The sequence below is a fragment of the Macrosteles quadrilineatus genome, unplaced genomic scaffold (genome assembly GCF_028750875.1).
Source record: "Macrosteles quadrilineatus isolate MER2022 unplaced genomic scaffold, UCM_ALF_1.0 Scaffold_8__2_contigs__length_117827958, whole genome shotgun sequence".
Lineage (NCBI taxonomy): Eukaryota > Metazoa > Arthropoda > Insecta > Hemiptera > Cicadellidae > Macrosteles > Macrosteles quadrilineatus.
The window spans coordinates 53,143,767-53,168,250 of NW_026542601.1; the positions used below are offsets into that span (position 1 = coordinate 53,143,767).

At 33.5% G+C, this 24,484-nt stretch overlaps 1 protein-coding gene across 1 annotated transcript; it reads left to right on the forward strand.

The window, feature by feature from the left end:
- Positions 1-1,171: 1,171 nt before the first annotated feature.
- LOC129001740 (calcium and integrin-binding protein 1-like) lies at positions 1,172-23,054 on the forward strand. Its single transcript, XM_054429157.1, has 6 exons — positions 1,172-1,201; positions 1,471-1,523; positions 3,660-3,694; positions 7,035-7,282; positions 14,189-14,387; positions 22,792-23,054. The coding sequence occupies exons 2-6, from the start codon at positions 1,473-1,475 to the stop codon at positions 22,811-22,813; spliced, it is 555 nt and encodes a 184-aa protein (XP_054285132.1). The 5' UTR covers positions 1,172-1,201; positions 1,471-1,472; the 3' UTR covers positions 22,814-23,054.
- The last annotated feature ends 1,430 nt before the right edge of the window (positions 23,055-24,484 follow it).

Consider the following 24,484-nt stretch of genomic DNA (forward strand, 5'->3'; position numbering starts at 1 on the left):
CATAAAATTTCATTATGAATTGGTAGAAGTTTTAGAAATTGAGTAATTTTGTATAGGATGTAAAACTAGCTATGTTTTGTTAATGCGAGTTTATAAATACTGAATTGAATGTTACTGCAGTGTAGTATAATAATTTGTAGATTTTTAAAAATAGTACCGGTACAGAAATTGATTTAAAAAAAAAAAATAGTTGGGAAATCTATGTTAGGCAGTTGGGAAATTTGAGGCTTCTCCCCCCCCTGGAATTTAACCAAGCAACGCCACTGGGAACAGGGTTTAACGAGGGGTTTTATTGGGTAAAATAAATGGGTTGATATCATTTTTTACCCTTAACCCTATATGTTATCTGGCTGGGATCTCAGCTTCTCAGTGGCAGGCCAATTTTACAACATTTGTGTTAGCCACTTTGAAACTAGCAGAGTACCCGTCCTTCGTACGGGGTTGGCATAGAAGTATAAATGCTTATTGCAGTTATGGGAGAGGACACGGTTTAAGGAAATTTGGTCTTTTAATTTATACGGTATCCTATAGTGTATCACACATCTACCATATAGCCCTAGTGTTCTACCACTGCACCTAAACCTTGGAAAAAGTAAAGTTCTCATTGTGTACCACAACTTTTTGTTGCTAGTTGGTTCAAATTAGCTGTTGTAATAAATGCAAAAAACATAGTACCGGTAGTGCTGCACCATTGTCTATATAACACTAGTAGTGTTATATAGTCAATGTTTTAACCAACCACTGGCTTGAATCCCCCCCAAATCATAAAATCCCCCCCCAAATAAAATTCTGATGTCGCATTTTGCGACATCAAACCCCCCTGTGGGCACCCCTGGACCGACTCACCATTTCAATTCTAGGCCGCGGCCTGGGATGGAGCTAAAGTTGGCCAGCAAGCAATTACTTAATCTATATTGCAGACAATAAGCTGCATGGCTCTCATTACGAGCTTTACAGACAATTTTCTTTTAAGAAGAAGAAGAAGAAGAAGTGGTACCTGACATTGATTCCAAGCTGTCACCGTCACCTGTCACTTCCACTTCACTGTCAGTCCCAACAACACATTACATTCATTATTCATTACAACAGTTCATTAGTCAACAAAGTCAATGCCAGGCAGCCAGTGTCAAGTAGTCAAGTCAAATTTGGCATTAGGATAGGACTGACTAGGGCCAGGGGGATTTAGGTTAGCTGAGCAAGGGTGGGTGGACACTGGCCAGATTCATTCAAGAAGAAGCATATAAGACGAAAACTTTAACTTACCTTTGGTTGTTTTAACATTAGAAAAATAAGTTAACGTTTTAATAGCACTGATCTGTATACAACAGGTTGATTAAGTTTTTTCAATAGTTTTATAAATTCTTTTAGGCCTATAGCATAATATTCAAATAAGTAAGTTAATTGCACTCGGTACTAAAAGAAAAGTTATCCCTCAATGATCAAATCAAGTGCATTATTATTTTAATTTAGCCATGGGACAAAGTCTAAGCCAATTCACAGAAGAAGAGTTGCAAGATTATCAGGTAAGTGTACGTTTTGATGTGCAAAACTAAACAAATACCGTAGGTTTACTATGCTTGTCGCTTGTGTCAATTTAGCCATGGTTCAGTTCAAGGTCTTATTTTATTAACTTACCTACTATAGCTCAACTAAATTAGCTAAAATATAAAGAATCAAATTTTGAAAACGCTTCAGTCACAAAGACTAGTGCTTGCAACTACGCTCTGTAAGCTGTGAGATAAACATTTTGGTATTGGCTTCCTAGAAGTGGCCGGATAATCCGAGGGTTGGTAAAACCCGGGGCGAATATCAGGGTACTTATCTGCTGTAGGCCCTAGTAACAAACGAAATGAAGACACAAGAACTGACAAAATAAAATTGTATTATGATTCTTCTTTAACCTAATAAGCTATTTGATAACACATGAATTTTTATATGTAGCCACAAACAAGGGCTGTGCTACAATAAGGGCCATCTTGTTATTTAAGACTTGGGGTAAGTTTTTGTACTGGTCATTTCAAACAGTGTGTAAGTTACACATTTAAACACTTATTTAATACTATTTATTTACTTGCAGAGCATAAGTACGCGTCCGGTAACCTGACGTGGATTACACTTCCGGCAGTTACTGTCATAACTTACCTAACCAACCAAACCTAGGCTACTGATACAGTAGACTCCCTCTTATCCTGACACCTTTTAACTTAACCGGACAATTTTTATCAGCACATTGGTTTAACCGGACTAGATCGGCAGGAAGTGGGCGGTACTGAAACGACTGTTCTCTTGGGAAAGATTTGAGACCATTGATCACGTGTCTAAATACAATAGTCTCCTAAGTTTAAGTTGAATTTTACAGTAAACTGTCCTTTTTAACAAATTTTGGGGACGTCGGTTTAACCAGAAAACCCGTTATCCGGACTGGCTTCGGTTCCGAGGAGTCCGGATAGAGCGAGTCTACTGTAATGAAAAAATCTATTGAAGGTTAAATTCTGTTCATAAAATTATAAATGCCAAAAATTCTAACCAAAGATGTACAGTTAACCCTCCGAGTGTCCCTTGTTTTGGCCTTAATGTCTGCCTATTTTTTGCTCATTTGCAAGGTTTTATTAAAACGGATCTGAGAAGCTTGAAAACAATGTTAATTATACTGTTCTATATACCATTTTGTTTGGAAAATCATGGGCTTCAATATTATACATAGAACATAAGGAACATTTGTTTCAAAAAAATGTTTTAGGTAAAAAAAAAATATTTTGGAAAATTTTCAAAAAAAAAAATAAGTTTGCGCTCAATGAAATTGTATAAATTATAGGCCTATAAATATTTGAAAATAGCCACTTTGTTCTAAATTTTATGAGGATTACAAATATATAATAATATAAGGAAGTAGATTTGCAAATAAATAAGTTATGGGCAAAAAACAGATTTCGGTACATAGCGTTTAGCTAAGAATGCATAGCCTAACCATAGCTAGGAATCTGGCTGATAATTTACATCAATATCACTACCTACTTCCTCAGGATCATCAACCAGCCCTTCAAAATCACTTAAATCTTCTTATAATGCACCACGTATATCACTACTTTTGATTTTTAACACTAAAACAATGATAAACGTAATAAAACACATCAGTCATCGGTCCGAGGATAACCAAGCTGTTTACAAATACGCACATCAGCTGTCTGCTACAATATTTTTGGAACTAAAATGAATAGCGCTTAGAGACAGACCTCCGGAGAAAGCTCTGAATCTGTAAAATAAAACGATACCTAACTCGATCCAGTTCAATCCGATTTCGTCAGTCATAGAGCCTTCGCCGTAAACAGTGTTTGTGAGTCGCTGCAGCGACAAATAACACTCGGAGGGTTAAGAAGAAATGGCATTCAAAGCAAAATCTTTGACAAAAAGTTAAGGTTACCGATTGGTATCGAACCAGGTACCTCTTGCATATCAGCCGAGCACTCTATCCACTACACCACAAACACCAATGGCAGTATATTGTATCGTTGTGGTAATGGCGTTCTGGACCCCCAGAACCCGGTGACATCACTACTGAACGCCTAATCCATGTCCGGTTACCGGACGCGTATATCCTCTATGTTATTTAATATGCTATTTAATATGTTATTTAATATTCATTATACAATATTTTTCAGGATTTGACATACTTTACAAAGAAAGAAGTATTGTAGTAAGTATCTAATTGTTAAGTCTAGTCTATAAAATTGGAGATGTCCGTTGGTATATAAAATAAATAAATAAATAAATAATCTCAACGTGAGCTTGAACATTATATGTTTAGACTCGCTCACTTTAATAGAATTTTATTTAGGCCTGATCAAATTTGGTGTTAGCTTTCATACGATTAACCACACAAATTGATTGGATCGTTTGCTACAAAAAATATTAAACTCCAATTTTTTTCATATTTTTAGTTGTTTGGTTGGTGTACCGGTACTACTAAGTTACCAGTATGGTTAACTTAGACCTAGAGAATTTACCAAATATTTATTCTCTAATTTTACATAGGCTATCTCTAAATTGGAAAAGTTCATTCAATGTTTTAAAGTGGTAGCTGAATCATGGTCTTGTTATTTTTTAACATTTAAAGCTATTTAATAATTCCATCAGGCCCGGACTGGGACCATTTGAGGCCCTCAGCTACATGCTGGGAGGGAGCCTTTACCAGGGGAGTATTTTTTGTTAGATTTTTGTAAACAAGTTTTTTCTCTCACTATTTTGGAATTTTTTATAAGAAGGAAGACACTTTGCTAGGTTTATAATAATTATAATTTATAAATTATAATTTATAAAATACTAGGGTATTTACTTATATTAAGTCTATTATTTTTTATTAAAATCAACTTTATTATTTATTTACAACAATATAATACACACAATGTAGTGTCAATAAGTGTTATAACAGAGTTCAAACCAAAGTGTAGTATTATTCACACTAAATTTAATAAATTGTGTCAACATTATTTGTGTGGTAATAATAATCACAAAAAGATTTTAGGGATTTGAGAAATAATACTAACAAGACAAACACTGTATTAACTGTATTAACACTGTATCAGTAGGCCCACTTAACAACAAACCTGTTATCAGTATCACCAACACGAACTGGACACGAAAAAAGATCTTCAAAGTTTACAAGAAAGTCAAGAAGCCACTTTTGTTGGTTAGTCTATGGTTGTATTTACCAGTAATAACCAAGTTATAAATTGTTGTTTGAATTCCAACTGCTTATATTTTGCCATGTAGTAGGCCTTCTTAAAGAACCCGATTAAATTATTCTGCTGAGTCTGACAAAATAGGCTACATCTTTAGTTAGGCTTAGGGCTTTGTAACCGAGATTTATTTTTTCTAACTAAAATAACAAACTTGAACAAATATGGCTACAAATTTAATATGTTAATGGAATGTCTTGTTGTATTAATAGTCAAAGCTATTATGTTCTTAATAAAAACATGAATTTAAAATATAATTGTCTTTCCAGTAGAGCAAACTATTGCCCTTTATCACAAATCTTTTTTGTAGGCAAGACGATGCAGTAGCTGGTTGACTGACACTGAATTGTTCATTGTGCAATACTATCTGTACTCTCTGAATTTTCTTGTGTTAAAAATTTTAACAGTTGGATTTATGTGCTAGCCGTGTTTCATGCGTTATTACTGCATTTTATATGCGGTAGTGTTAACAAAAATCTATGGTTGAATTTCATCAATTTATTTTCGCATTCGAATTATTCCTATCCACTTCTAGGTATCGGTAGCGGCATTGACTCTTGCCGATAAATTATTCTCGATACACATACTAATGTTCCAGAATTTGTGGCATTGAGAATCGACACATCCCTACCGGAAAGATTCCAGTACCTTTTTCTTCTTTTCCTGTCTTTTTGCGCTGTCTTTATGCTGAATAATCAGCTAGAGCATCACTTTGCCGTTGTCTGCTTCTGCTAACCACAACATGCCACAACACAAGTCACTGCGCAGACGATGTATTACAATTACACTACAACAACGTAACTCTACTTTCAATAGGCTACAGTATGTTGCATCATTGACTATATATCATAACTATATACCAAGCTATGGTTTATAGTCAATGGTTGTATGCCTTTATATAAACGGCAAGATACAAACTGTTGTTAAACACATTTATCTAGTTTGGAAAATGTAAACAAAACGTTACTAAAAACATTTGATAACTTCTTGTTATATAACCCTTGTTAGAAACCCCGGCAGAAGAGGGCCCCGAAGGAGTATAACAAGTATAACAAAATTTTCTTGTAATTTTTAAGCAAGAAGGGGCCCTCTTCTGCCGGGGGCCCTCCGCGATCGCGGACCTAGCCAGTCCGGGCCTGAATTCCATAATAATTAACTTATCCTATAAGGCAATTTAAACTAACAATTTAACCTATTCAAACTAGGAATAGGTTTTAAATAAATCGGACCTGTACATCAGACTGAAAAACGTGCAGTCCTCATATGAAGACACTGGTGTAAGACTATTTAATAGGCTGCCCAATAATGCTCACTTAGTAACGTTTAATAAATTTATGAAAATAAATAAGTGTTTGGTTAGCTGAAAATCTGTTCTACAATATTAATGAGTTCCGGTTTTAAGAAACTGATTGTAGCATGCTGTTCATGTTAGATTATTAGGCTTATAAACTCCTTTACCATGCTTGTTATTTATTCATTAAGATTTATATTCGCTAGATCTAGTTTTTTATCCAATCTGACACAATCTGCATGTATGAATTAGTCTATAGATTAGGTTTAATAACACCTCTGTACCTGTGATAGTTTTTACTGTTCCGTGATTTGAATTTATTATTTTTATCAAGAATTTTATAATTCATACTTTGTGCATGTTGTTTAGCTTGATCAGGCCCACTGTATTGTTATGTAGCCTATTTTACATTTTGCTCTATAGTATTTTTTTTTTTTTATGTTACTCAACACCTTAGTTCAAACTTTCATTGTAACCATTGCTTCCTTATTATGAATTATAATGTCTTCATCTGTCTTTATACTTGTAACAGAGTTCTGCATTTGCATGTATTGTTTTTGGTCATTGAATTTTATTGCATGTTGCATGACAAGATCTATTGTACAGTTGTATTTAATGATCAGCAAAGAATCTGAATCTGAATCTAACGTACTGATCCCTAATTGGCACTGGGTTTGAAATTTTACCTTATAATATCATAGCCTCCTCTAGTACAAGGCCAGGGGGTTGGTGTGTGGCTACATCGCACTGGCCGGCCTATGGCCATGGCCTATTTGCCAAAGAAAACAAACCTGTAAACATAAACATTGCACAGATGTTCCATTATAAATTATTAGTGCAAAAAAACTGTTTCAGTAGGCCGATGCTGCAGCATTGCTACTTTTATCTCGCCGCGGCCTTGTATTAAAGGAAGCTGTGATATTATAACCAAGCACACTTAATAACAACTAATTATCATTATATATAATTTCATATTTTGCACAATGTTGTTTTTTTTATATTTTCAGTGCTCACCAGAAATTCAAAGCACTTGCCCCTGAAAAAGTAGGACACAACAGGAATGCCAAGTTACCAATGGCCAAAGTTTTGCAATATCCAGAATTGAAAGTGAATCCCTTCGGCGACCGTATTTGTCGAGTGTTTAGTTCTAGTCATGATGGGGATTGTACCTTTGAAGACTTCCTGGACATGATGTCTGTGTTCAGTGATGCTGCGCCTAAAGCTGTAAAAGCTGAGCACGCTTTTAGAATTTTCGGTGAGTAAACAGTACAAGCAATTGTCATGCAATAGAGATTGGGTTAAATACTTTTTTTTCAAATATTATACTACTAACAAGTAGAACGGGCAAACAGCTAGTAAAAAATAAAATGATATTTACTAACAAAGATTTACAGTTTACAATTTACAAATTACAGCACACTTAGAAATTTACCAGTACGATGTGATGGTTGTGATCAACCTATGAATCTTACACATGCTTTAAATTGTAAAAAAGGAGGATTGATCAAACATGGGCATGATCAACATCGAGACCACTGTGCTGCGATAGCAAATATGGCCTGGAAAGGGGTTGAAGTCGAGCCTATTATGAGAGAAGCTGGCCCTGTAAACAATGTGCCTGCTTTAAAAGCTGATTTTAAAGTTAATATTTGGGAGGCTGAGAGAGTAGCGTTTTTTGATAATCGCATTGTTAATGCGCTCCCTCTTACGCCAACCAAGAATGGGGAACAATATCTCGAAACCATGCCGTTCAGAAACACAATAAATATGACAAAGCAGCCGAAGACATCAGAGGAAGCTTCACACCATTAATATGTTCCACGGAAGGAGTCCCCCATAAAGAATATGAAGCGTTTCAGAGGAGAACAAGCGAAGCCCTGGCTGTAAAATGGAGAAAACCATACTCCCAAATTATCGGATGGTTGAGGATCCAAAGCCAGCTTTCCATCATTCGAGCAGTTTCGCTTAGGCTACGGGGAACTAGACGAAAAATTCGAAGCATTCAATTTGAAGATGGTGCCGCAATTCCCCCATTGCTCTATTGAGCTTTCATTTTATTTTTTTATACATCCCAAGTAGCTAGTATTTTAAAATTTAATGTTTTATTATGTAATATGCAAATTATCACATTTACAGTTTGCAAAATTTATCAAATCCTAGATAAGGTGATTGTTTGTCTTAGAAAAAAACACATAGGTAACCAAGAAGTAATATGCTTAGGCCTATATGTGTACCCATCGGACCATCATAGAAAATTAATTAAAATGTTTGTGCAATACCTCAAAATTGTATCACTGTTATGTCCAAAATAAAACTTTTACAGTTATTTAAGTTTTTAGATTCACAGTTATTCCTTCACAATATAATTGCATCATGTTTTTAGACTAATTTTTACTGTCTTAATTTGAAGATTTTCAAAATGGCAAAACCACAAACTTCCAGAACCAAATTTAAAAAGTTGTAAGAGCGTACTAGAGGGCTAAACCGTCCGGACCCTGACGCGTGAGAGTTTGAGTGTATGACTGTGTATGTAGTAGTTAGGGTCGCCTAATCCTATAGAGTCCATCTGGCCTCTGCCAGAGTATGGTAGGATGTTGCTCAGTCTACACAATAATATTAAATACCCATGCCGCAGCAAACCTGCAGACTAAGCGAATTTCCATTTGACTGATTGGATTTACACTGAAATGTCTACTTAAAAATATAACATTTATTCTTGATTTAAATAGAATTAGTTTAACAAGTACTTAGGTTTGCTGCATCAGGGAGGGTAAAACTGTTTTTTTTTTTAAATGTGAATAGTTTCGTAAGAAATAAAAACATTTTCCAAATTTGATCAAAATATGTTCACAAACAAGCAAACTACAACAGTTTACTTATTCTCCATAAGAATAACATGGGAATTTTAAATTTAAGATTTTTTGGAATTTTCTCCGTAACAATTAGGCGCATAATAACGCTTCAATATACTAAGTTATTTGTTTTTTTAAGCTCTACAAAATGGTTTGGAAAGAAATTGCTAAATTTTATGTTTTTTGGGTCAAAAATGGGAAAACCTATTTTTACCCCATAAAACCCCCCCGTAAACCCCCGTTCCCATGGTCCGATCATGCTGGATCGCGAACTCGTTCAAATAAACGTACGTTTACACGTTTGTACCAAATTTCATCAAAATCGGATCATTTTTGCTCGAGTTATCGTGCTGACGGACACATATATCGTCCCCTTCCAGACGAAAGGTCGTATCTCAAAAAAATCGATTTTTGGGTTACGACGGTTCTGGAATCCCAAAAGTGTCCTCTACACATCAGACGAACCGGCGTATCTCTATCTCCTTGCGTTTAGAAGATATAGCTCTGTAATAGTACGTCGTATCTTCATATTCTGGAATTATGTTCCAGCCGAACTGGCGTATCTTGTGATACGACGTTTTGTCTGAATTATGAAAATGATTAACAGGTCACTCTAAGTGGCGTATCTCAAGATACGTCTATTCGTCTGAACTTGGCTTTAAACACAATAAATTGGAAACGTGGCGTATCTCAGATTCATATTAATCTTAAACTTTTATTTTGTTACAGATTTAATTGTGAAACACGAGAAAACTTCTTGACCAATTCTGTTGAAGACTCAATTGCATGAAAAAATGAAATTTAATCAAAAGTGCAAAATTATTATCTCTTTGGCTGAATTAAGATGAACTGAACTGAAAGAAGATTCAGAATTGAAGAGAAAAGGAAATAGACAATTGTTACAGAGACTTGATTTTAATTAGAAAGAGTGAATTTCAATATAAATTATATTGAAATTCATTCTTTTAAAATTTGTGTTTAATAATTTATTTTCTCATTGGATGTAAATTGGAATATAAATTATGAATAAATTTAGGTCCAATGAGAATTTAAATTAGGTTAAATTCTAATATATTTTTGTTACAGATAAATTTTGAAAATTAGAAGATAATACAATGTCTAATTCAGACAGCTCGGATGATGAGCCACTAGTGAAAAAGTTAAGAAAATTGAGTGCTGAAGATGAAATTCCTTTAGTTTTTTTTGCAAAACAGAAAGATGAATATGAATATTCTTCATATAGTGAAATTGACGACTCGGACAAAGACTCAGACTTTATTGGACGTTGTGAAGTGAAACGCTGTTTAGAAGAAATATCGGATTCATGTTTGTATTGTGAATTGTGTTATTGTACATCTCATTCCAATACACACAAGCCCTGCTACAAAACAAAAAAGACCAAAAAGGTTATTGTTACAAAAAGCAAAGCTACTGGAAAACAAGTAGAAGAACACTTTCAGACTGAAACGTAAGATGACAATTTATATGGAAACCAACATTGCGAAGTTCCAAATTGCAATGGAGAGACTTTTAGTGCATGCCATAGATGCACTATTCTGCTATGCTGGCATCATTTTGAAAACAATGATGACTGTACTGGCCATACAAGTACTACCACTACTACTATACAAACTGACTTTCAACCTGAAAATTTTGAAGAAAGACTATTGCCAGAAGAGTTTACCATTGATGGTGGGGATGACCGGCATAGACCAAAAAAATCACCTAGGAAAAACAGAAAAAATATTGCTAAAACTGCCAAAAATAAAGGCCAAGAGTACATAAGTCCTCACACAAAGAAAACTGTGGCTAAAAAACAACTAAGAGATGCATGCCTGACTGAAACATGTAAAAAGTTAGGGAAAGAATGTTATATGATTAATGATGACAATAGGCTGCAAATTTTCTTAAATTTCTATGACTTAGGAAGTTTGCAGCTCCAAAGAGAATTTATCGCTCGCCATATAGAAGTCTCAGACAAAAAATCAGGTAAAGAGGAATCACGCCGCCAGAAGTCGCTAAAGTACTACCTCACAGTAAATGGTGTTCGACTTAATGTGTGCAAAAAAATGTTTTTGAATTCTTTGGATATTTCTGATAGAACTGTTAGAACTGTAGTTGGTAAATTAACGGAAACTGGGATGGTTGAACCCGATAAAAGAGGTGGCCGCCAGTCAAAATCAGTAGAGGAGAAGGAAATGAAAAACCGACAGCTAATTGATCAGCATATCAACAGATTTCCTCACGTTGAAAGCCATTATTGTAGAGCCAACAGCTCTAGAGATTACCTGCACCCCGATTTGACACTCCCAAAGATGTATAACATGTTCAAACAGGAATATAAGGAGCTGCTAAGAGAAGACATGCCTAGTCTTGCAACTTACAGAAGGGTGTTTGTTACCAAACACCTTTCATTTCACCGACCTAAGAAGGATCAGTGCTCACTTTGCATGACGTATAAGACTGGAAATGACACTGTTAAACAAAAACTTAAAGTACAGTATGATTCTCATGTAAGAGAAAAAGAGACTGTAAGAAAAATAAAAGACAATTGCAAGCTAGAATCTACAGAGGATAAAACGAAAATGACTGCCTCCTTCGACTTGCAACAGGTCATCCACCTACCAATAACTAAAGAAAGTGCACTATTTTATAAGCGACGTTTAGCAGTGTTCAATCTTACTGTTTACGACATAGGAAATAAAGATGTAGGTTGTTACACTTGGGATGAGACCCATAGCAAGAGGGGAGCGAGCGAAATATCTACTTGTGTTTTTAAAGCACTTCAAAGTTTTGATATGAAAGGAGTCAAAACTGTCAATTTATTTTCTGACGGATGCCCAGGACAGAACAAAAATTCTATAGTACCAGCCATGTTGCTGTACTCAGTTGCACATAGCAGAAATATTGAAGAAATAAACTTAAGATACTTTGAGGCATACCACGGTCAGAATGAAGGGGATTCCTGCCATTCTGCCATCTCTTATGCACTAAAGCAAGCGGGGGATATTTTTGTGCCTTCCCAGCTTCATCCGATTTTCAAACTTGCTAGAAAAGACAAACCTTATTCAGTCCATCATCTACAGTTCAATGACTTTTTGGATTTTAAAGAATTGTCACAACAGCTTAGAATTCTTAAAGAAAGAGAAGTGCAAGACGATAGCAACGCAGTTGTTGACTGGACCAAGTTTGTAGAGTTAAGAGTATGCAAGAGCAACCTACAACAAATACATTTTAAAACAAGCCATATGGATTCTGATTACAAAACAATCAATTTGAAAAGACAAAAAAAAACATAAGGGACCTCAGTGTTAAGCCTCTGAATAGGACACGACGAAGTATCCCACATGCAAAATACGTGGACCTCAAGTCTTTGTGTGAAGGCAACACTCCTGTCATACGAAATGATGAGCACAAGAACTTCTTCGCTCAATTAAGATCGGAATAAAATAACAGTCACTGATGAACAAACTCAGCCTTACTCCTAGTTTTATATAAACTTTACAAATAGCATCATTTTACAGTCCTATGGGCTAATTGTTAGGCAGCTTGAGCAAGGCAGTCTTTTCTCTTTTTATTATTTCTATTTTTTATACAAATAGTAGTCTAAAATGATTTAGGTTTTATAATATGGTAGTATTTTTTAATTTTATGTTAGGAGGATATTTTTATTTCATTTTAAAATCTAGTATCAAAATAATAAGAAAATAAGTTTTGGTTCTTTTTTACTAAGGTATGCAACATGTATTTTTATACCTGTTATTTAGTAGTAAATGATTTAGGTTTTATGTGGTAGTATTTTTTAATTTTATGTTAGAAGGATTATGTTTTATTTAGTTTTGTTATCTATTATCTCAATAATAATAGGACTAAGATGATAATACGTTTTTTTATTAAGTACGGTATGTAAAATGTTTTTGACAACTGTTATTTGGTAGTATTATTATAAAAATGAAAATGATTTAGGTTTTATGGTAGTATTTTTTATTTTATGTTTAGAAGATATTTTTATTTTGTGTTATTCTAGTTTCTATAAAATTATTAATAAATAATAAGAAGATAGGTGTAATTGTTTGTTCTTTTCAATAAATAATATGCAAAATGTATATTACACCTGTAATTTAGTAGTATAACATTATAAAATTGTTACATAACCTACAACAGTAGTTATATTATGAAACATGCTTAAGTAACAAAATTATAAGGTTAAATAGGAAAGTTAATTATGTTTTACTAAATAACATCCATTTAATAAATAAAACTTGGGCTGAAACATTTTTTTCTCATTTATTACCAATTATAGTAATTATTTGTTGTAATAAGTAATCATTCAGTTTGGTTGAAATTTAGTATAACTTCATTATTCAACCATCACTGCCTTTAATAATTCAGTCGTATCTTACTATACATACTGGTTCCTGTGTCAGACGAACTGACGTATCTTCAATATATATGTCATATCTTACTATACATTCTGATTTCTGTTCAGACGAACTGACGTATCTTAAATAAATATATATATTTTTAGTTAATTACATATTTATTATTAAGCTATTATACTCAATGTAATCATTGACTCTTCTTCTATTAGCAATAAAAAAATGATTTGTCTACATATTCTGAGTAAAGAGCTATAGTAAAAAGAGTAAAGGCACTTTCAGTTTTTTGGCTCTCCTGAAAAATTACCGAAATCGAGATACGACTTTTCGCCTGGAAGGGGACGATATATATAAATATATATATATGAATTTGAACGGATGGTGTTTTTGGCCTCTAGGGACCTCAAAACGAAAAAAAAAATCGGTCCCGCGTCCAGGTCTTACCATGAGTACTACGGTAATAGCTTATTCCCTATATGGGAAATTCGCTAAAATGTATACCTAATAATCAAAAAAAATTATAGCATTCTATTATTATTTATTAAGGTGGTTGCAAGGATTCCGAGGTGGTAGTGGGTGGCTAGACCATAAAGTTTGGGGTTTGCTGTTCTAGACCTGGATTAATCATTATAGGCCAACACTATCCAGAACATTCTGGAATGGTTGGAATTATTGCAAAAAATATATAAAATCCAAGCACAGTGTTAAAAAATCTGAAATATTCTTTCTACGTGATTCTGCACCAACTACCATTGTGTATTTTCATAGCTCATTTTGAAAGTGTAAAACATCCTTGAGCATTCCAGTACACAAATATATTATATATAGTGGCGTTCCCATATTAAGTAATTGATAATTGATGTACAAATGTATCTGACCACTTTACTTTTTGTATTTGTTCACCTAACTCTTTTTGATATGATTTTTAAGATTTTGACGGAGACGACATGTTGGGAGCGTCAGACCTGAGGCATGTGATAGATCGGTTGACTGGGCCACAGCGACTGTCTGAAGTGGATGTCCAGATACTCATACAGAACATTTTGGACGAAGCGGACCTCGATGATGATGGAGCCCTGTCATTTGCTGAGTTTGAGCACATTGTGGACAAGTCTCCTGACTTTGCCAAGTATGCACTGAATCAGGATATTTGAGTTTATAGTACTCTCAGGGACAGGGGCAGATTTATCTTATAATCACTTTTAATAAACATTTTGCGGTCTTACTAGAGGGTCACTGAACAGAACATGCATACATAAATTTAATTTCAAGACGTTCTAAACTTCTAAGTCTTACATTGTTATCATATCACATAAAAAGTTAAAAATGCTTAGTTTTACCTTTTTACCATGAAGATTAGAAGTTACCTTGGCTATAAATAAGTTATAGACTACAACAATCTAAAAATGTTCTTAACTATTTAAGTCATGGTTTCAGATTCAAGTAATTTTCCTCATCTTAACAGATGAACTAACTGTACATAGATTACAGAATTAATATTCATTTTTTCATATTTTTTATATTAGTAGCCTCCAGATTATCAAGATACACCAAGTGGTTTAAAATGCCTGTATGGTTGGTAATCGTCGCTTCCTCTTAAGGTCGTCACAATCCACCAATATTTTCAAACATCGAAACATTAAAAACATAACTTGCATGACTAGATTTAACAACGCGGCCGGCAAGAGTTTGTAAAATGTGACAACTTAGAAGAAGCGACAATGTCAAATCAAATCAAAAGATCTTTATTCATATTTGTAAATACATGTTTACATGAATAGTGTCAAACAATTAACATAAAAATAATTACATGATTAGGTAGGCTACAATCAAAATTATTAGTAGGACAGTATTGATCACACTACTCCAGGTTGCAATGGTTGGTCTGAATATTAAGATCTATTATCTGTTCTAAACTTAAGAAAGTCATCAAATGAATAAAGTGCCCTCTGTATCAAAAATTCTTTCAATTTCACTTTGAAACCTCTTATCATCCTGCATGCTTCTTATGTGATCTGGTATGTGATTTAGGAATCTGATGCCGTTGTATGAAGTTTTTCTTTTGAACAATTCTAATTTATGATTTGGTAATACTACTTTATTTTTAGCGAATTTCCCATATAGGGAATAAGCTATTACCGTAGGTCTCATGGTAAGACCTAGACCCGGGACCGATTTACTTTTTCGTTTCGAGGTCCCCAGAGACCAAAAACACCATCCGTTAACATTCATATATATATATAGCGCGATAACTCGAGCAAAAATGATCCGATTTTGATTAAATTTGGTACAAACTTGTAAACCTACGTTTATTTGAACGAGTTCGCGAACCAGCATAATCGGACCATGGGAGCAGGGGTTTATAAGGGGTTTTATGGGGTAAAAATGGGTTTTTCCCATTTTTTACCCTAAAAACAAAAAAATTTGCAATTTCTTTCTCAACCATTTTGTAGAGCTTAAAAAAAGAAATAATTTAGTATATTGAAGCGCTGTTGTATGCCTAACGGTCACGGAGAAAATAAAAAAAGTGTAATTTAAAATTCCCATGTTATTCTTATGGAGAAAATGAAAACTGTTGTAGTTTACTTGTTCATGGATATATATTGATAAAATTTGGCAAATTTATTTATTTCATCCTATACTATTGACATATGGTCAAAAAACACTTTTTACCTTCCCCGTAGCAGCAAACCTAAGCACTTGTTAAATCTAATGTTATTTAAATTGGGAATAAATATGTCTTATTTATGGAAATATTTTAGTAAAAATTTAATCAGACAAGTTGAAATTCGCTTAGTCTGCAGGTTTGCTGCGGCGGGGGTATTATTCCTAGTGTTATAGCTGTGGATATCTTTATTTGTAATAAAACTATTTATATTAGTTTTTACAAACATTATGCATTCTAAAATGTATAAGCTGTAAACAGTCAAAATTTCAAATTTAGTAAAGAAAGTTTTGACAGATTCATTGTTCTTAAAGTTTTATATGGCCCTTAATGCTCTTTTCTGTCCAATTAGTATCTTTGTCAAATTTTGAGCAGATGTTCCACCGTAGACACAGATCCCATAAGAAACATGGGATTGAACATTGGCAAAATAAACACTTTTTAATACATTCGTATCGCAGAGATAATACAGTCTTCTGATGGCATAGATTCCTGAGTTAATTTTCTTTAAGACATTATCCACGTGCAGATCCCAACTTAGATTTCTATCAATGATAAGGCCAAGAAATTTAGTATTTTCAACTTGCATAATTTCTTCACTATCTATGTAAATATTTATTTCCTCTTTAATTTGTCTTTGTTTAGTGCAAAATGATATGCAGTTAGTCTTTTGAGTGTTCAAAATTAAATCGTGAGTGATAAAGAAATCTTTAATTTTTGCTAACTCCACAAAGGAGTGAATTTCTAATTCTATACCAGTTTTTGCAGACATTATAAGGTTTGAATCATCGGCGTACAAACAGAGCTGATTTTTGATAGAGTTTAATTTACTTAGGCAATTCGGCATATCACTTATGTAGCAGATAAATAATAATGGTCCAAGTATTGACCCTTGGGGTACTCCATATTTAACTTTTTCTGATGTAGACTGAAATTTAATGACTTGATTTTTCTCAGTTCTTGATACTTCTACATATTGTTCTCTATCAGTTAGGTATGATTCAAACCATTTTAAATATGAATTCCTGATTCCTAGACTATTAAGTTTGTCAATCATTTTTGGGTGGGAAATACTGTCAAACGCTTTGGATAAATCCATAAAAATTCCGGTGACTTTCTCTTGCTTATCTAACGACTCTATGATTGATTCAACAAAACTTATTAAAGCAGTGGTAGGGGATTTATTTTTCCGAAAGCCATGTTGTTCGTGATTAAAAAGATCATATAGTTCTAGGTGTCTTATGAGATTTAATTGCATTGCTTTTTCAAACATTTTTGATATAGATGGAAGAAAAGAAATTGGTCTATAATTTTGAATATCCGATTCTTCACCCTTTTTGTACACTGGTATGACCTTAGAGATTTTAAGTTGTTTTGGAAAAATGCCTGAAATAAAGGAAGAATTTATTATATGCTTTAAGGGTTTTAATAGGGACTCCTTAGCATATTTAATAATCTTTAATGGAAATTCGTCAAAGCCACTGGACCATTTATTTTTAAGAGCGTCGATTATTTTATTTATATCACTTTCGTCAATTGGCGGACACCTGAAAGTTGGGATCTGTTTATTACTTCCCTTCATAGAACCAACAGCTTGATTTGATCTATCATCTAACATATTTTCAATTATACTGACAAAAAAGTTATTAAAACTATTGGCAACATGCAATGGGTTTGAGATTTCACAATTAAAACATGATTTTGTTGTAAGTTGGCTGGAGTTTTTCTTGTCTCCTTATTAATAATTTCCCACACAGTTTTACTTATATTTTCAGAGTTTTTAACTTTATCACTATAATAATTACGTTTTGCACTCATGACATTCAATTTATATTGCTGCGTTTTTTCTTTAATTGAGTTTTAAGAACCTCCGACCCAGATTCTTTAACTAGGTTGTTTAATTCAATGAGATCATTTTTGTTCTTTTTTAGATTCTCTGTAATCCAATTCTTGCTGTTTTGGTGCTTGTAAATTTTTTTCCTGACTTTTGGAAAAGATAAATTAAAGTAATATTGAAAAATATTGTGGAACGTGTCATATTTACTCTCTATATTTGAATTAAAAAGAGTTAACCAATTTTCTTTTTCCAATAATGATTTGAACAGTTTCATATTGTCTACAGAAAAATTTCTACCCCAGTAATTTAGAGTAGTATTATCTATCTTTTTAGGACATGTGAGTAGTTCCATGAGTTGACCATCATGATCTGATAAGGCTATTACAATACCCTCAGTTTTAATTTGATCCTCATTAATGTTAGTTAAAATATTATCTATGCAAGTTTTTGAGGTATTTGTGACTCTTGTGGGAAAATCTATTATATAATTCATACCACATCTCAGGAGAATACTTTTTAACTCTTTTAGCTCTGGTGAATCTTTAAGAGTGTCAATATTAAAGTCCCCAATTATAATCAAATTTTTTTCTTTTCTTACTAGATTATTAATTAGTTTATTTAGTCGGTTTAAAAACTCTGAGTTTTCAAACTGTGGGGTTCTATAAATTCCTACCAGCAAAAAGTGGAAATTATCTACTTTAAATTTAACACAACAAAACTCCAACAATTTATCTTGGCAAAGCTCTTCTCCCATTTTTAAGAGCAGTGGTTTCCCCTTTTTGCTCTCCTTTGACAAGATTAAAACACCTCCTCCAGTTGTTGTGGTGCGAGAATAATGAGCTATTTTTTTGTAGTTATCAAGGTTAAATCTTTCCATATCATAGTTATCCATGTTATGTTCTGTTAAAACAATTATATCAGGATCTATCTCTGTTAATGATACTTCCAATTGTTCAATTCGAGTTATTAAATTTTGAATATTTTGATGAAAAATCTTTAGATTTCCTTGTAAAGTTTTAAACGATGGCTCCTTTGTGAGCTGAAACTAGTTGCCACAGCAACCATTTGGATTACCAACAATACATGTATTAAGGAACCCCGCCAAGTCCCCCAGCGGTACACAGCTGCTGCAGTGTATATATACATGACAGGATAAAGTGGTTTTTTCACTCGTCTATAGCTCTGAAGAAACAAAAGCTATTAAAATAATTGTCCATCTATTGGATAGGGGCACTCATTCTCAACAAAATTAAAAAAAGAATTTAAAAAACGGTTGTGTTTGAGCCAAGAAAAACTAGTTTGAAAATTCACAAATTTTACGTGTTCTCCTTCTCCTCCTTCTCCTTGAATGTTGACGGACCTACAGCCCAAACCACTGGCTCAATTTTAATGTTCTTTTTGTTGTTTGAAAGCCTTTAACGTGTAGATGTGCCTTTTGAGGGTCTCAAGTCGGTTAGTTGACCCATAAACCCTTCGCAAGCCCTCAAAGTACGATTTTGGCCCATTTAAATAACATGGGATTAAAATCAAAACAAAAGAAGGACCAGTTGTGATTACATCTCAATTATTTTCAATGTTAGAGAAATTCATAGGAACAGCTGAAAAAATATTTTAAAACTTTTATAAAGTACTAGCTGTACTCGCGGGCTTTGCCCCGCTTAACTTCATAAATATTCGCATGGCTCTATTGGTTGAAGTTCGTTCGCTACGCTCACTCACCTTCAGGTTGCAAATCGTTCGCTGTGCTCACTTGTTTTCAGGTTAGCTCGTTCGCTACGCTTACTCGCCTCCAGGTTGATATTCGTTCGCTACGCTCACTCACCTTTTGGTTGCAAATAAACTGGTGTTATAAATTTTAAAAAGTCATCCCTTAAATTGTTTATAATACTTTGACAAAGGTTTTTATGTTTCAATATTTAACATTGGAGAATTTAAACGTTGTTGAGTGCACAGGTGTGCTGCGATTGGGGTTTAATACATTTGGACTTATTAAAAAGTAAAATAGTTTTCTGTGTTGCACTCTGTAGAAACACTGTGGCACTATTTCAAATCATGACTAAAGCTAATACAGAATGTTGTGATTATTCAAACCTACAAAACAGTTGGTGAAAGTAAACATCTGCTTTTAAATTATATTTATTTGTAAACATTGTAGATCAAAAAGTCTGACATTGGCCCACTTTAAACCCTCTAGGGCAGAGCCCTTTTGACGGATCTGCACCAAACTTCACTCGAACCATCCTTGAAAGATGCTTAACAATGCCCGAAAGTTTCATTACAATCTGTTGAGCGGTTTCGGAGTCCACAACGTATATACACACACACACACATACATACATAGTTCCTCTTTTATAGATATAGATTTTACTCAGGTATACCGAATGATTTGAACTACTTACTATATAAAATTACTTAGAGCAGTGATATTCCCCGATACTTTCCATTGAAAAATGCAGTGTACCAATGGTACACTGGTACAGCAGCTCGTAATTTTTAACAGTTTAACTAGTGTCCCTGTTGCTCGAATTCGAGCAATTGCTAAGTAAATATTTGTAGAAAACTGTTATAATACTATATTAGCAAACTTATTGACTGTTTAGAATTAACCTATGCTCTTCTTCTCACTTTTGATTTCTGACAACAGCTGGAGTTTCATAACAATTTTTGTTTCCAATGTTAATCTTATGGAGAAATACGAAACTTTAAAGGGCTCCAGGGCCTGACTCTCTCATTATTTCCCTAAAAAGAAAGTTTCCTGCACAACTTCACGCTACGCTCTTTCCAATGACACCAAAAACATGACAATCGGTTCAGTAGTTTCGGAGGAGTAATTGTCACAAAAATCCTGCTTGCGTATTAAATAAGTATAGATACTACTTATCAAAACATATGAAACCTAGGAACTAGAAACTTAGGACTTAGGTTTGTTTTATGTTTTGATACACTAAAACAAATCAAACAATCGGGAAATTCACTCTACGTATGTTAAACAAGCAATTAGAAAGTGATATGTAAATTTAGGATAAATGAGTTTTTCAATATTTGATTGCCTTATGCTATTTCTAACAATCCTAATCTGTTTGATTACATTTTAACTACTCTAATAAGGGCTCAATTTACACTAGTCTTTAGATATACGGGTTTAATTATCAGAACACTTATGTAACACCATCGCATTTTATGTTGTTCAAGATGACCATTGATGAAATTTGAAACTGATATTAAAAATAAATAAAATCTAACAAAAAACCACTAAGTGGTAACACTCTCCCCGCCAAGTCAGCAATCCAAAAAAGATAATAAATCATTACTTTTTCCGCCAAGAAAAACAATGCAATGTATGTAATGTAAGTTTGGCAACTTGGGGGCAGACTTTTGCTCGATCACTTTAAAAAATACCATAAAACTAGTTTCATTGAGCAAGTATCTCCCCCATTAGTACATTGCTATGTGAGAGCTTATTTTACAAAATTTGACCTTATTTGTGCCACATTTCATAAAATCATAATAGTGATGGTTTTATATTTACTGATTACCTCGAAATTATTATACTTAGTTGGACTAATTAATTAGAGAAATTGATTTGTACAATTATCCACGAACGTAACTTTAATGAAAAAAACCAAGCAAAAGTCTGCCGCCAAGTTGCCAAACTTACATACATTACATTGTTTTTCTTGGCGGAAAAAGTAATGATTTATTATCTTTTTTGGATTGCTGACTTGGCGGGGAAAGTGTTACCACCTTGTGGTTTTTTGTTAGATTTTAAACTACTTATTGTTATTATTTTTTTCATAGTTTATTTACTATTAATGTGTAGTATTTAAAGCTGAATTTGAATTTGCCAAAAAATGTAGCCATTATTAGGTTTAACCAATTATTTGTTATTAATTTGAATGCTGAGTGAATGAAGAATGGAGTGAGATGAGCTTATGTAGCTTATTATTATGAGAATATAATATGTAGAACGTACACATATTTTTGAGTGATACAAGTATTAGTGCTTCATTATTTTTTTAATACTGCCTTTAAATAAAATAATCTTTTTGCTCGCGTGATGAACCATACTTTTTGTTATATTGCAACACCATTAAGTTACACACAAACTAAGTTAATCTGTATAAAGGATATCCTCTCAAAACAACTTCCAACTTGTTTACAATTTTGCTAATGCAAACAAGCAGCTGTTTGGTAATGATGATTCAATTAATTGGTCTATTTGATTGTGTTAATGTACATTATACTATCGATTTGTCAAACAATTGACAATAATGGACCAATACCAAAAATTTTTCTGGATTGTCAACTGATTAAATCATCAATATATAATTTTGATTCATGCGAATGTTTATAATCAAATTTGACAACTGAGTTTATATTGGCTGACTTTTTCTCCATATGGAGTAAAAAAACTACACCTGTAACATATTTAAACAGCTGTTTTTGTTGCAGTAAGATGTAATAGTATATTTCGTACTTAGGGCCGAAAATGAGGTTTTGCAGGCTCGAGATAGCTCTTAAGCTCGAGACGAAGTCGAGAACTTAAAACGATCGAGAGCTGCAAAACCATTTCGGTCCGTGGTACAAACGCTATTTTTCACCACACTATACCCTATTAACACAATAGTGGTGAATACACCACAATAATAATGCACACTGATAGTCAACACAACTACAACTTTAATGTTATGTCGTAAAGAAATAATTTGAGGAATCAGCAAAAATAATAATAAATGGTTGCTAGGCAGCGGTGACAATAAAACAATTCTATTGCAATGCTATGGATACTGATTGTGTATTTAATATGCATTCATGTTTGAAGAAAGTAAGTGGGCAGCTGATTTTGCGGCCCTAGGGATGTAAAAACCTGCTCGGTCCCCAAATGACCATGACAGCTGGCAAGGCCAGCAAAACGTAACTTTCAGCCAACAATTAACTTGTGTAAAACAGCTAAAAACATCATAGTGTGGTGAAAAGTGATATTAGTTTCACAACATTTTTCTTTGACTAAAATTGTGCTGTTTGTTTCAGTGTTTTTCGCATCCAACTTTGAGCAATTATTGTGAAGACATCACATGAATTTTTCATTCAACGCTTTATTTGCCAATCCATTCTAGTCTGAAGATGTGCTAATCAGGTACCTAATAGGTGTTTTTGTATGTTAAATACATTTTGTTGATTTAGTGATCATCTCAACATCATAATTATTATTAATTTTTACTAACCTAAATTAACAATGCCTTTATATTTATTTATTGTTGTTATACTTATGGAGAAAAGTCAATAAATTTTATACCATGTCTAAAATTTGTGTTTTAGTATTTTTCCTCAGATATGTAGTGTTGCCTTTGAAGGCATGTAATAATAATAACTGCTCACTTAGTCCAAGTTTCTTCAATTACTCACTTCAATGATTAACATAGGATAGGCCACTTGGTTGCGAGTTCACAATAGCGTGCTTTTAATAAATATTAGTTTAATTTTACAATAACTATAAATTATGGTAGAATACAAACTATTTACCAAAAAGAGTATTTGAGTACTGGGCTCGAATCAAGCTTTAGAAGAAAACTACATCGCTTCAAGAGTTGAGCTTTTTAATGAGTTTTCTGGAAACATTTATACGTGTACAGTATGGTAGAATCAACGCACGATCCTAGGTTATTTTAAAACTCATACTGTCAATTGACCTAAATATACTGAAATGCAGTTGTTATAACTGAGAAGAGATAAATAGCTTGGTTTGGATAGGTACCATAACGCTCCTTTCACTTTATACGGTTTCCGCCATCCGGTTGAAACAAACGATTTTACGTCGTATCCAAGTTTCTTTCACATTATACGGTTTCTTACTGTACGGATAGATAATTGTGTTTACAAAATCATGATGAACATAAACAGTGTAGGCCTACAATTGACATATCAGATTGTATATGATAATCATTGCAACAGCTGATCTATTTGCACTGGCTGGTGGGCTCCCGTTCCATAACCATGCAGTATGAAAGCTTTGCATTTCACTACACGCGTCACTGACGCACGGCGCACCAACTGTCAGGTTCAGTGGCAGTGGACGGCTGCAAAACGGCACTGTTTTCTGCGGTCGCCGTAATCGTGTAGTGTGAAAGTCTCATGTTGTTCTTTACACTTCTAACAAAAATTACCCATACAGTTTTTAACAGTACAGCAACAACCGTATAGTGTATACTGAAAGAGCAAGACTAAAATGTATATGAAATGACAAGGACAGCTTCCCAGATCTGAAGAATCATTACAAAAGCATTTTTTTAAAGTTAGGGTGTGAAGACAGATCTTTTTTGTTTGTATATTTATTTACTGTTGCATTATATGTAGTAACAAAGTCATAAGCATAAAGTTAACAAATAAACTGAGAAGATAACATGGAACGTTTTACTTTCCAAAATATAAATACAGCCATTTTTTCTTATTAAATAGTAGGCCTAGCTAACAGGGTTCCTTTTACAGCGATGACAAATAAGTAAGTTATGACAGTCAAAAATCATGTTTCTTAGTACTTAGTACATCCATACAATTTTGGGAAATTTGACATTTGAAGACGGCAGACAGGGAACAATACTAGAAGCAGGCATTACTGATTCTGATTATAAACATAGGTTTTGGATTTTTTAAGAGTTTACTGGTAAAAAAAAGTAGTAATTACAACAAATTATTTAATCAAATATAATTTATGCCATAGATGAGG